Raw genomic sequence first — 14,381 nt, forward strand, 5'->3', positions numbered from 1 at the left:
CAAAGAGGTCCTTCTGCAGTTGTACAGGGCCCTGGTGAGGCCGCACCTGGAGTACTGTGTGCAGTTTTGGTCTCCAAATTTGAGGAAGGATATTCTTGCTATTGAGGGCGTGCAGCGTAGTAGGTTTACTAGGTTAATTCCCGGAATGGCGGGACTGTCGTATGTTGAAAGACTGGATCGACCAGGCTTGTATACACTGGAATTTAGAAGGATGAGAGGTGATCTTATCGAAACGTATAAGATTATTAAGGGGTTGGATACGTTAGAGGCAGGAAACATGTTCCCAATGTTGGGGGAGTCGAGAACCAGGGGCCACAGTTTAAGAATAAGGCCATTTAGAACTGAGATGAGGAAAAACTTTTTCAGTCAGAGAGTTGTAAATCTGTGGAATTCTCTGTCTCAGAAGGCAGTGGAGGCCAATTCTCTGAATGCATTCATGAGAGCTAGATAGAGCTCTTAAGGATAGCGGAGTCAGGGGGTATGGGGAGAAGGCAGGAACGGGGTACTGATTGAGAATGATCAGCCATGATCACATTGAATGGCGGTGCTGGCTCGAAGGGCCGAATGGCCTCCTCCTGCGTCTACTGTCTATTGTCTCAGCGACGAGGAAGGGATACTGATATATTTACACATTGAAAATAGGTGCAGGAGGAGGCCATTTGGCCCTTCGAGCCAGCACCGCCATCCATTGCGATCATGGCTGATCATCCACGATCAGTAACCCGTGCCTGCCTTCTCCCGATATCCCTTGATTCCGCTAGCCCCCAGAGCTCCATCTAACTCTCTTTTAAATTTCTGAGTCAGGATGGCGTGGAACAAATGTGTAGTAAGGAACTGCAGATGCTGGTTTAAACCAAAGATAGACACAAAAAGCTGGAGTAACTCAGCGGGACAGTCAGCATCTCTGGGGAGAAGGAATGGATGACATTTCTGGTTGAGACCCTTCTTCAGACTGAAGTCAGGGGAGAGGGAGATACATAGATAAGTAAGTGCAAGGTGTGAAAAAAACAGGACAAATGGGATCGAGATCAAAGAAAATGTAGAATAGATTATTGTTAGCTTGGAGAAGCAAACAGAGATAAAATGTAGTCAGAGACAGTCAGAGTGGTCGGAGAACTGGGAAGGAGGAGGGAAAGCAAGGGTTACTTGAAGTTAGAGAAGTCAATGTTCATACCGCTGGGGTGTAAGCTGGCCAAACAAAATATGAGGTGCTGTTCCTCTAATTTGCGCTGGGCCTCACTGACAATGGAGGGGGCCCAGGACAGAAAGGTCAGTGTGGGAATGGGAGGGGGAGTTAAAGTGTTTAGCAACCGGGAGATCAGGTAGGTTTAGGCGGACTGAGCGGAGATGTTCAGTAAAATGATCGACGAGTCTGTGCTGGCGTGGAACAAAGGTGGGGAGATCGGGCAGGATGATGTCCAACTCCTCTGAACATTAGAACACTTTCGACAAGGTCCCATATAAGAGATTAGTATGCAAACTTAAAGCACACGGTATTGTGGGCTCAGTATTGATGTGGATAGAGAACTGGCTGGCAGACAGGAAGCAAAGAGTAGGAATAAACGGGTCCTTTTCAGAATGGCAGGCAGTGACTAGTGGGGTACCGCAAGGCTCAGTGCTGGGACCCCAGCTATTTACAATATATATTAATGATTTGGATGAGGGAATTGAATGCAACATCTCCAAGTTTGCAGGTGACACGAAGCTGGGGGGCAGTGTTAGCTGTGAGGAGGATGCTAGGAAGCTGCAACGTGACTTGGATATGTTAGGTGAGTGGGCAAAGGCATGGCAGATGCAGTATAATGTGGATAAATGTGCGGTTATCCACTTTGGTGGCAAGAACAGGAAAGCAGACTATTATCTGAATGGTGGCCGATTAGGAGAAGGGGAGATGCAGCGAGACCTGGGTGTCGTGGTGCACCAGTCATTGAAAGTAGGCATGCAGGTGCAGCAGGCAGTGAAGAAAGCGAATGGTATGTTGGCATTCATAGCGAGGGGATATGTGTATAGGAGCAGGGAGGTTCTGCTGCAGTTGTACAGGGCATTGGTGAGACCACACCTGGAGTATTGCGTACAGTTTTGGTCTCCTAATCTGAGGAAAGACATTCTTGCCATAGAGGGAGTACAGAGAAGGTTCACCAGATTGATTCCTGGGATGGCAGGACTTTCATATGAAGAAAGACTGGATAGACTCGGCTTGTACTCGCTGGAATTTAGAAGATTGAGGGGGGATCTTATAGAAACTTACAAAATTCTTAAGGGATTGGACAGGCTAGATGCAGGAAGATTGTTCCCAATGTTGGGGAAGTCCAGAACAAGGGCTCACAGTTTAAGGATAAGGGGGAAGTCTTTTAGGACCGAGATGAGAAAGTTTTTTTTCACACAGAGAGTGGTGAATCTGTGGAATTCTTTGCCACAGAAGGTAGTTGAGGCCAGTTCATTGGCTATATTTAAGAGGGAGTTAGATGTGGCCCTTGTGGCTAAAGGGATCAGGGGGTATGGAGAGAAGGCAGGTACGGGATACTGAGTTGGATGATCAGCCATGATCATATTGAATGGCGGTGCAGGTTCGAAGGGCCGAATGGCCTACTCCTGCACCTATTTTCTATGTTTCTATTAATGGCATTTCCCCCTTTTAATATTGGATTTAATTTCACATTTGATAGACACATTTCACAGCTAGATAGGGCTCTTAAGGATAGCAGAGTCAGGGGGTACTGATTGAGAATGATCAGCCATGAATGGTGGTGCTGGCTTGAGGGGCCGAATGGCCTACTCATGCACCTATTGTCTATTTGTACAAAATCTGTTTGAGATTTGGAGGTGTCTAAAATCATGAGAGGAACAGATCGGGTAGACTCTTGCCCAGAGTAGGGGAATCGAGAACCAGAGGACATGGGTTTAAGGTGAAGGGGGAAAGATTTAATAGGAACCTGACGGGTAACTCTTTCACGGAAAGGGTGGTGGGTGTGTGGAACAGGCTGCTGGGGGAGGTAGTTGAAGCAGAGACTATCGCAACGTTTAAGAGACATTTAAGCAGGTGCATGGATAGGACAGGGTTAGAGGGATATGGGCCAAATGCGGGCAGGTGGGACGAGTGTAGATGGGACATGTTGGCCGGTGTAGGCAAGCTGGGCTGAAGGGCCTGTTTCCACCTGTATCAATCTATGACTCTATGATTCAAAGGTGATCTCCAGTTGTGCCTGTTGGTAAGTAAAAGCAGCTGGAGAAAGAGTTAGTGGAGACCTCATTGGATTTATCCAGCCTTCCGTAGTGCGGAAGGCTTATTGTAAGAAAATAACTGCAGATGCTGGTACAAATCGAAGGTATTTATTTCACAAAATGCTGGAGTAACTCAGCAGGTCAGGCAGCATCTCAGGAGAGAAGGAATGGGTGACGTTTCGGGTCGAGACCCTTCTTCGGACTGATGTCAGGGGGGGCCGGCTTATTGTAGCGGGTGTCAGACTTGGCTTGTTGGAGGGATGTGGGCCAAATGCGGGCAGGCGGGACTAGTGCAGACGGGACACGTTGGCCGTCTCCACATCTCAGACTCCATGATTTTATTTCCAGCATTGAGAGAATTTGGCTTCTAACGAATTTGGCTCAAAAACGGCTTCAGGATATCCTGGCATTGTGCAAGGCATGAATGCAGGCTCTTCATTCTATGTTAATTGGCACAGCAAAACCCCAAGGCCAAGGGAAAGGATTTCAGCAACACTGCCAGCTTTGTCATTCGATGCGCTTCAAGATGGTTGCACGCCACTGTTGCTCCACAAAGCCTCAAAAGTAACTGCCCCAAACATACACCGATCAGCCAAAACATTATGACCCGATGAGCCAAAACATTACGACAACCTGCCTAATATGCTGTTGGTCCTCCGTGTGCAGCCCCATACGCAGCAGGGTGCGATGCACTGTGTATTGTGACACATTCCTCCCATGACCACCATTTAAAATTTCCTGTGACATGTGCCACAGTCGACCTTCTGTCGGTTCGGACCAGACGGGATAGCCTTCGTTGCCCTCGTGCATCGATGAGCCTCGGGCGCCCAACACCCTGTCTGTCGCCGGTTTGTGGTTTGTCCCTCCTCGGACCACTGTCGGTCGGTACTCACCACTGCTGACCGGGAGCACCCCACAAGCCTTGCCGTTTCACAGATGCTCTGACCCAGTCGTCTGGCCATAACAATTTTCCCTTGTCAAAGTTGCTCAGGTCTTTACTCCTGCCCATTTCTCCTGCATCCAACACATCAACTTTAAGAACTGACTGTTCACTTGCTGTCTAATATATCCCATCTCTTGACAGGTGCCATTGCAACAAGATAATCAATGTTATTCACTTCACCTGTCAGTGGTCATAATGTTTTGGCTCATCTGTGTTGTCGATAGACACAAAATGCTGGTGTAACTCAGCGGGACAGGCAGCATCTGTGGAATTCGCTGCCTCAGAAGGCAGTGGAGGCCAATTCTCTAAATGCATTCAAGAGAGAGCTAGATAAAGCTCTTAAGGATAGCGGAGTCAGGGGGTATGGGGAGAAGGCAGGAACGGGGTACTGATTGAGAATGATCAGCCATGATCACATTGAATGGTGGTGCTGGCTCGAAGGGCCGAATGGCCTCCTCCTGCACCACTGGGGAGAAGTCCTGAAGAAGGGTCTCAACCTGAAACGTCACTCACTCCTTCTCTCTAGAGATGCTGCCGTCCCGCTGAGTCACACCAGCATTTCATGTCTATCTTCGCTTTAAACCAGCATCTGCAGTTCTTTCCTTCACAAATGGCTGCTCGAAGTGATTCCTGCTGTACCGACTCTCCCACGTACACACACAAATAAACATGCCACAGTGTCGGAGACCCGGGTTCGATCCCGACTACGGGTGCTGTCTGTACGGAGTTTGCACGTTCTCCCCGAGACCTGCGTGGGTTTTCTCCGAGATCTTCCGTTTCTTCCCACACGCCAAAGACGTCGAGGTTCGTAGGTCAATTGGCTTGGTATAAATTTTAAATTATCCCTAGTGTGTGTAGATTTTTTTTTTAGATTTAGAGATACAGCGCAGAAACAGGCCCTTCGGCCCATCGGGTCCGCGCCGCCCAGCGATCCCCGCACACTAACACTATCCTACACCCACGAGGGACAATTTTTACATTTGCCCAGCCAATTAACCTACATACCTGTACGTCTTTGGAGTGTGGGAGGAAACCGAAGATCTAGGAGAAAACCCACGCAGGTCACCGGGAGAACGTACAAACTCCATACAGACGCCGCCCGTAGTCAGGATCGAATCCGAGTCTCCGGCGCTGCATTCGCTGTAAGGCGGCAACTCTACCGCTGCGCCACCGTGCCACCAAGGATAGTGTTAGTGGGGGGGGGGGGGGGGGAGATCGCTGGTCGGTGCAGATTCGGTGGGCCAAAGGGTCTGTTTCCGCGCTGCGTCTCTAAACTAAACTAAACTAAATATGAACTGCACAAGAAGATAATGGAGCTAAAATATAACAAGTAGTGTTGGTAGGGAGGCTCAGTGAATGGACTTTAGAGTTTAAGAATTTGGAGATACAGCGTGGAAACATAGAAAATAGGTGCTGGAGTAGGCCATTCGGCCCTTCGAGCCTGTACGCACCGCCATTCAATATGATCATGGCTGATCATCCAACTCAGTATCCTGTACCTGCCTTCTCTTCATACCATCCCTTTAGCCACAAGGGCCACATCTAACTCCCTCTTAAATATAGCCAATGAACTGGCCTCAACTACCTTCTGTGGCAGAAACAGGCAGCTTCGGCACCCTGAGTCTGCGCCGACCAGTAATCACCCTGTACACGAGCACAATCCTAAACACGAGGGACAATTTACAATTTACAGAAGCAAATTAACCTACAAACCTATACGTCCTTGAGTGTGGGAGGAACCTGGTGTCCCAGTGAAAACCCACGGGGAGAACGTCCAAACTCCGCACAGACTGCACCCATAGTCAGGATCAAACACAGTCTTATCGAAACGTATAAGATCATTAAGGGGTTGGACACGTGAGAGGCAGGAAACATGTTCCCAATGTTGGGGGAGTCCAGAACAATGGGCCACAGTTTAAGAATAAGGGGTAGGCCATTTAGAACTGAGATGAGGAAAAACTTTATCAGTCAGAGAGTGGTGAATCTGTGGAATTCTCTGCCTCAGAAGGCAATGGAGGCCAATTCTCTGAATGCATTCAAGAGAGAGCTAGATAGAGCTCTTAAGGATAGCGGAGTCAGGGGGTATGGGGAGAAGGCAGGAACGGGGTACTGATTGAGAATGATCAGCCATGATCACGGTGAATGGCGGTGCTGGCTCGAAGGGCCGAATGGCCTCCTCCTGCACCTATTGTCTATTGTCTCTGACGCAGTGAGGCAGCAACTTGACCGCTGCACCACCCTGCCGCCCATTGCTGAATAGAATGGTGATCTGCTTGCAAGCTCGGATGCTACGTGACTTTGTTTATTTTTGTGTGTTTGTCCAAGTCGATGTGCCTGTGATGCTGCCGCGAGGAGGATTTTTCATTAGGCCTGTGCCTCACCGAACCTGTGCACATGACAAGTATAGGAGTAAAGAGGTCCGTCTGCAGTTGTACAGCGGCCCTGGTGAGACCACATCTGGAGTACTGTGTGCAGTTTTGGTGTCCTAGACAATAGACAATAGGTGCAGGAGGAGGCCATTCGGCCCTTCGAGCCAGCACCGCCATTCAATGTGACCATGGCTGATCATTCTCAATCAGTACCCCGTTCCTGCCTTCTCCCCATACCTCCTAACTCCGCTATCCTTAAGAGCTCTATCTAGCTCTCTCTTGAATGCATTCAGAGAATTGGCCTCCACTGCCTTCTGAGGCAGAGTATTCCACAGATTCACAACTCTCTGACTGAAAAAGTTGTGGAAAGCCATCCTTGCTATTGTGGAAGGCCATCCTAATTTGAGGAAGGCCATCCTTACTGTTGAGGCAGTGCAGCGTAGGTTCACAAGGTTAATCCCCGGGATGGCGGGACTGTCACATGAGGAAAGATTGGAATGACTGGGCTTGTATTCACTGGAATTTAGAATCTTGAGAGGGGATCTTATAGAAACGTGTAAAATTATAAAAGGACCGGACAAGCTAGATGCAGGAAAAATGTTCCCAATGTTGGGGGAGTCCAGAACCAGGGCCCACACAGTCTAAGAATAAAGGGGAGGCCATTTAAAATTGAGATGAGAAAAAACTTTTTCACCCAGAGAATTGTGAATTTGTGGAATTAGAAACATAGAAAATAGGTGCAGGAGTAGGCCATTCGGCCCTTCGAGCCTGCACCGCCATTCAATATGATCATGGCTGATCATCCAACTCAGTATCCTGTACCTGCCTTCTCTCCATACCCCCTGATCCCTTTAGCCACAAGGGCCACATCTAACTCCCTCTTAAATATAGCCAATGAACTGGCCTCAACTATCTTCTGTGGCAGAGAATTCCACAGATTCACCACTCTGTGTGAAAAAAAACTTTCTCATCTCGGTCCTAAAAGACTTCCCCCTTATCCTTAAACTGTGACCCCTTGTTCTGGACTTCCCCAACATCGGGAACAATCTTCCTGCATCTAGCCTGTCCAACCCCTTAAGAATTTTGTAAGTTTCTATTAGATTCACCCTCAATCTTCTAAATTCCAGCGAGTACAAGCCGAGTCTATCCAGTCTTTCTTCATATGAAAGTCCTGCCATCCCAGGAATCAATCTGGTGAACCTTCTCTGTACTCCCTCTATGGCAAGAATGTCTTTCCTCAGATTAGGAGACCAAAACTGCACGCAATACTCCAGGTGTGGTCTCACCAATGCCCTGTACAACTGCAGCAGAACCTCCCTGCTCCTATACTCAAATCTCAGCCACAGAAGGCAGTGGAGGCCAATTCACTGGATGAATTAAAAAGAGACTTAGATAGAGTTCTAGGGGCGAGCAGAATCAAGGGGTATGGGGAGAAGGCAGGCACCAGTTACTGATTGTGGATGATCAGCCATGATCATATTGAATGGCGGTGCTGGCTCGAAGGGCCAAATGGCCCCCTCCTGCACCTATTTTCTATGTTTCTATGTTTTTTTGACAAACGACTTGACTTGATTTGCCAGCATCTGCTGGGGAGCCGGGCATGAACAGCCACATGTGCGTACAATCTTTATTGAAACAAAGCCGGGGAGTCTGAGTGTTTTCTCGAGACAGGGTTCCCGAGGGAATGGGAAAGAGAATTTTGAAATCAATTTTCTGCCTTAATCAAGAGCCAAGGGAAGGCTCCATCACAGAGTAATTGTCAAGCACAGTGTCAATTTGCAAGCAGTGCTTTAGACTTCGGAGATACAACGTGGAAACAGGCCCTTTGGCTCCCCGAGTCCGCACCGACCAGCGACCATGCCGTACACTAACACTATCCTACGCACTGCGGACAATTTACAATGGCCAATTAACCTGCAAATGTGTACGTCTTTGGAGTATGGGAGAGAACTCGCGTGGCCACAGGGAGAACGTACGAACTCCGTACAGACAGCACCCGTGGTCAGGATCGAACCCGGGTCTCTGGCGCTGTGAGGCAGCAACTCTACCGCTGCGCCACCGTGCCGTGGTGAGGCTTAGACAGCACTGACAGCAGGGGAGGGCGGGCAGGAAACTCGGGTGCATGGAGTAACAGGCCACTTTGTTACCTCTCTGTCGGAGGGCAAGTAGGGCAGTTGCCAGCGCTGTAATCTCCTCCAGTTCCACGAAATGCACGGGACTCAGATCACAACTGGAATTGCTCCACAACCTGGGATCATTTAATGAAACTCTTTCCTCTCCTAAAGCAATCAGAACAGTGGGGCGACACGGTGGTGCAACGGTAGAGTCACTGCCTTCCAGTGCCCGAGACCCGGGTGCGATCCTGGCTACGGGTGCAGTCTGTACGGAGTTTGTACATTCTCCCCGTGACCTGCGTGGGTTTTCTCCGGGTGCTCCAGTTTCCTCCCACGCTCCAAAGACGTGCAGGTTTGAAGGTTTGGTAAAACTGCAAATTGTCCCCAGTGCATAGAAACATAGAAAATAGGTGCAGGAGTAGGCCATTCGGCCCATCGAGTCTGCACCACCATTCAATATGATCATGGCTGATTATCCAATTCAGTATCCTGTACCTGCCTTCTCTCCATACCCCCTGATCCCTTTAGCCACAAGGGCCACATCTAACTCCCTCTTAAATATAGCCAATGAACTGGCCTCAACTACCTTCTGTGGCAGAGAATTCCACAGATTCACCACTCTCTGTGTGAAAAAAAACTTTTTCATCTTGGTCCTAAAAGACTTCCCCCTTATCCTTAAACTGTGAACCCTTTTTCTGGACTTCCCCAACATCGGGAACAATCTTCCTGCATCTAGCCTGTCCAACCCCTTAAGAATTTTGTAAGTTTCTCTAAAATCCCCCCTCAATCTTCTAAATTCCAGCGAGTACAAGCCGAGTCTATCCAGTCTTTCTTCATATGAAAGTCCTGCCATCCCAGGAATCAATCTGGTGAACCTTCTCTGTACTTCCTCTATGGCATGTAGGAAAGTGCTAGTGTGTGGGGATTGCTGGTCGGCATGGACTCGGTGGGCCGAAGGGCCTGTTTCTGCGCCGCATCACCAAACTAAAACTAGACAATCACTCTCTCAATCGACTTTGCTTGCTTTTCAGCCAGAAACAAGCTCTCAACTCTCACCCCAAGCTCACAGATACCACAATGGGGAGGAGAAGCAGAGAGTGTATGGGTGATGAGGAGGGAAATTAACAAGAACTTGTGATCGCTGACTGGCGATTGCTGCATAGTGATACAGTGTGGAGACAGGCCCTTCAGCCCAACTTGCCCACACAATAGACAATAGGTGCAGGAGTAGGCCATTCGGCCCTTTGAGCCAGCACCGCCATTCAATGTGATCATGGCTGATCATTCTCAATCAGTACCCCGTTCCTGCTTTCTCCCCTTACCCCCTGACTCCGCTATCCTTAAGAGCTCTATCTAGCTCTCTCTTGAATGTATTCAGAGAATTGGCCTCCACTGCCCTCTGAGGCAGAGAATTCCACAGATTCACAACTCTCTGACTGAAAAAGTTTTTCCTCATCTCTGTTCTAAATGGCCTACCCCTTATTCTTAAACTGTGGCCCCTGGTTCTGGACTCCCCCAACATTGGGAACATGTTTCCTGCCTCTAACGTGTCCAACCCTTTAATAATCTTATACGTTTCGATAAGATCCCCTCTCATCCTTCTAAATTCCAGTGTATACAAACCTAGTCGCTCCAGTCTTTCAACATATGACAGTCCCGCCATTCCGGGAATTAACCTAGTAAACCTACGCTGCACGCCCTCAATAGCAAGAATATCCTTCCTCAAATTTGGAGACAAAAACTGCACACAGTAATCCAGGTGCGGTCTCACTAGGGCCCTGTACAACTGCAGAAGGACCTCTTTGCTCCTATACTCAACTCCTCTTGTTATGAAGGCCAACATTCCATTTTCTTCCTTCACTGCCTGCTGTACCTGCATGCTTCCTTTCAGTGACTGATGCACTAAGACACCCAGATCACATTATACATCCCCTTTTCCTAACTTGACACCATTCAGATAATACTCTGCCTTCCTATTCTTACCACCAAAGTGGATAACCTCACACTTATCTACATTAAACTGCATCTGCCATGCATCCGCCCACTCACACAACCTGTCCAAGTCACCCTGCAACCTCATAGCATCTTCCACCTAGCTTTGTATCATCTGCAAATTTGCTAATGGTACTTTTAATCCCACACCGGCCATCATGTCCCACCTACACTAGTCCTGCTTGCCTGCGTTTGGCCCATATCCCTCTAAACTTGTCCTATCCGTGTACTTGTCCAATTGCTTCTTAAACGTTGTGATCGTCCCTGCCTCAACTACCTCCTCCAGCGGCTGGTTCCATGCACCCGCCATCCCAAATTTACCCCTCAGATTCCTATAAATCTATCTGGGCTGAGCTGGAAGCGGTGAGACTAGGCTAATTTGTGAAATAGGTCAAATAGCTCAAGTATTTACTCAGAACTGATGCAGAAACACTGTACCTGAAACCACCATGGCCTCGTTGGGCCCACATGTTTGGAACGACATGGCAGAACGTCAATTAGGAGATCCTAAAGAAAGAAAAAGTACATAAGTTACATCCAGCACCATCCAGTTTCTATACAGCAACAACTCACATTTCTATAAGACCGTCCTTAGTTTAGTTTAGAGATACAGCACGGAAACAGGCCCTTCGGCCCACCGAATCCACACCGACCAGCGATCGGTGGTCACTAACGCCATCCTAACGCCATCTACACACACTAACGCCATCTACACACATTAACGTCATCCTACTAACGCCATCCCACTAACGCCACCCTACACACTAATGCCATCCTACACACACTAGAAACAATTTACAATTATACCAAGCCAATTAACCGACAAACCTGCACGTCTTTGGAGTGTGGGTGGAAACCGGAGCACCCGGAGAAAACCCACGCAGTCACAGGGAGAACGTACAAACTCCGTGCAGACAAGCACCCGCAGTCAGGATCGAGCCCGGGTCCTTGGCGCTGTGAGGCAGCAACTCTGCCGCAGCGCCACCGAGCCACCCCTAATACATGACCACCTTGTGTTGCAAAATGGCCAAGGCATTACCACGGGAAGGTCGCAAAAGTAAGACACAGCCATCAAGGGACAAATGAGCAAAATCTAGGTCAAAGAGGAAAGCTTTTCAGCCCTATCGCAGTACGCAGTAGGCCCTGGGGGCTCGGGAAAGGAATTCCAAGGCTTTAAACTCTCCGAAGCTGAAAAGGCTGAAGGAGCTGCTGCCAACTGTGGAGCGATGGAATTTGGGACTGCGTGGGGGGGGGGGGGGGGGGCAAAATGGGAGGAGAGGAGGCGAATGAGACCTGTAAACCATGGATCACAGAGATGGGAAGGGAAAGGAACAACAGGAAAGGATTTCCTCCACTCTGTCCGTCTTAACCTACTTGATCACCCGGTGGCTCAGCACTTCAACTCCCCCTCCCATTCCCAATCTGACCTTTCAGTCCTGGGGCCTCCTCCATTGTCAAAGTGAGGCCCAGCACAAATTGGAGGAACAGCACCTCATATTTCGCTTGGCCAGCTTACACCCCAGCGGTATGAACATTGACTTCTCCAACTTCAGGTTGTCCCTGCTTTCCCTCTGTCTCCCTCCCCTCCCCTTCCCAGTTCTCCCACTAGTCCTCCTGTCTCCGATACATTCTATCTTTCTTTAGATTTTTAGATTTAGAGATACAGCGCAGAAACAGTCTCTTCGGCCCACCGGGTCCGCGCCGCCCAGCGATCCCCGCACACTAACACTATCCTACACCCACTAGGGACAATTTTTACATTTGCCCAGCCAATTAACCTACATACCTGTACGTCTTTGGAGTGTGGGAGGAAACCGAAGGTCTCGGAGAAAACACACGCAGGTCACGGGGAGAACGTACAAACTCCGTACAGACGGCGCCCGTAGTCAGGATCGAACCTGAGTCTCCGGCGCTGCATTCGCTGTAAGGCCGCAACTCTACCGCTGCGCCACCGTGCCATCCCCTCCCCCTGACATCAGTCTGAAGAAGGGTCTCGACCCGAAACGTCACCCATTCCTTCTCTCTGCCTGTCCCGCTGAGTTACTCCAGCATTCTGTGTCCACCTTTGATTTAAACCAGCATCTGAAGTTCTTTCCTACACGTGAAAGGACTTGATCCATGCAAGCAAGATATTCATGTGCTTGTACATCGGACAATAAATTTGACTTCGATTTCAGAGTTCAGGGATACAGTGTGGAAACAGGCCCTTCAATCCACCGTGTCCGCATCGACCAGCAATCACCCCTTGCACTAGTTCTACCCGACACGTTAGGGACAGTTTACAGAAGCCAATTCACCTACAAACGTGCAAACATGCCTTTGGAGGGTGGGAGGAAACCAGAGCACCCGGAGAAAACCCACGTGGTCACATTCTCCTCCCTTTGCCCCATAACCCCTGACATCCTTGTGTGTTTGTGTGTGTCTGTGTGTGTGTGTATGTGTGTATGTGTGTATGTGTGTGTGTGTGTGGTGTGTATATATATATACACATATAGATTTAAAATGGCAGCGAGGGGGGGTGGGGGGAATGGGAAGTGAGGGTGTAGAGAGGAGGTAGGACGGTGAGCAAGAGAGCAGATGAGCGGGGGTGGGGTGGGGAATGAGGGCACAGAGAGGAGTGTGTGGGAAGAGGGTGCAGGGATAGTACGCGATGGTACCTACATTATAAATTCGATTATACATTTTAAATTCGATTATACCTGTATTGTTCTGTATTATTTCCCCACCCACAAAAAGAGAGAGAGAGAGAAAGAAAGAGAGAAAGAGAGAGAGAGAGAGAGAGAGAGAAAGAGAGAAAGAAAGAAAGAAAGAAGAAAGAAGAAAGAAGAAAGAAAAAAGAAGAAAGAAAAAAGAAAAAAGAAAAAAGAAAAAAGAAAAAAGAAAAAAGAAAAAAGAAAAAAGAAAAAAGAAAAGCAGAAAGAAAAGAAGAAAGAAAAGAAGAAAGAAAAGAAGAAAGCTGGAGACAAGAAGGAAACACTTCCGGCTAATTTCTTATTAAATTCTTTTTAGGGGTATCAAAACAATCCTGAAATTAGATATTTCCAATTCTTAATCCTAGTTTTAAAGTGAATGGGTTCCAAAGTTTAAAAAAGAAATCATATTTATCTCTCAGATTATGTAGCTTTTTCTAATGGGATACAACTACACATTTCTGCATACCATCTTGCAATTCTTATTTCATTGTGATCTTTCCAAGTGACCGCCACACATTTTTTTGCTATTGCTATTGTTATTTTGTGAAATCTTTCCTGATATTTATCTAAAATTAATCTTGGTAATATTCCTTTAGTATCTCCCAATAAAAACAACCTTGAATCCAATGGTGTGGTCTTATTCATCAATTGTTCCAAAAAGTTTTTTAGGTCTTTCCAAAAAGGAGTTACCTTCGGACATGCCCATGTGGAGTGTAAAAAAGTACCCACCTCCTGGTTGCATCTAAAACAAATGTCAGGTAAATTTGGATTTAAATTGTTTAATTTTTTCGGAGTTAAATATAATTGATGTAAAAAATTGTATTGTACTAAACTATATCTCACATTAATAGTACTTTTTCATACTTTCTAAACATAATCTTTCCCAACTTGGTTCATCAATGCTAATATTCAGATCTGTTTCCCATCTTTGTCTTGATTTTTGAATTCCTGTCTTTGGACTAGATTTTTGTAACAATTTATACATTGAAGATATAATTTTTTTAGTTCCCTTGCTCTGGGTAAAAGCTCTTTATAAACAACCTAAAGC

The 14,381-nt window shown here is 47.6% G+C and overlaps 1 protein-coding gene and 1 long non-coding RNA gene across 2 annotated transcripts in view; one reads left to right on the top strand and one right to left on the bottom strand.

Moving 5' to 3' along the window:
* LOC144603184 (uncharacterized) overlaps positions 1 to 14,381 on the top strand; it is a 497,022-nt gene that overhangs the window by 98,364 nt on the left and 384,277 nt on the right. The gene's annotated exons all lie outside the window — the stretch shown is intronic.
* The window catches only part of LOC144603174 (flotillin-1-like), a 57,932-nt gene that overhangs the window by 24,845 nt on the left and 18,706 nt on the right, over positions 1 to 14,381 (bottom strand). The window contains exon 2 of the mRNA XM_078416342.1: positions 11,079 to 11,147. Within this exon, the coding sequence (XP_078272468.1) occupies positions 11,079 to 11,124 (46 nt within the window). The 5' untranslated portion in view covers positions 11,125 to 11,147. The remainder of the gene's footprint in view (positions 1 to 11,078; positions 11,148 to 14,381) is intronic.

This window comes from Rhinoraja longicauda, chromosome 19 (genome assembly GCF_053455715.1).
Source record: "Rhinoraja longicauda isolate Sanriku21f chromosome 19, sRhiLon1.1, whole genome shotgun sequence".
NCBI lineage: Eukaryota > Metazoa > Chordata > Chondrichthyes > Rajiformes > Arhynchobatidae > Rhinoraja > Rhinoraja longicauda.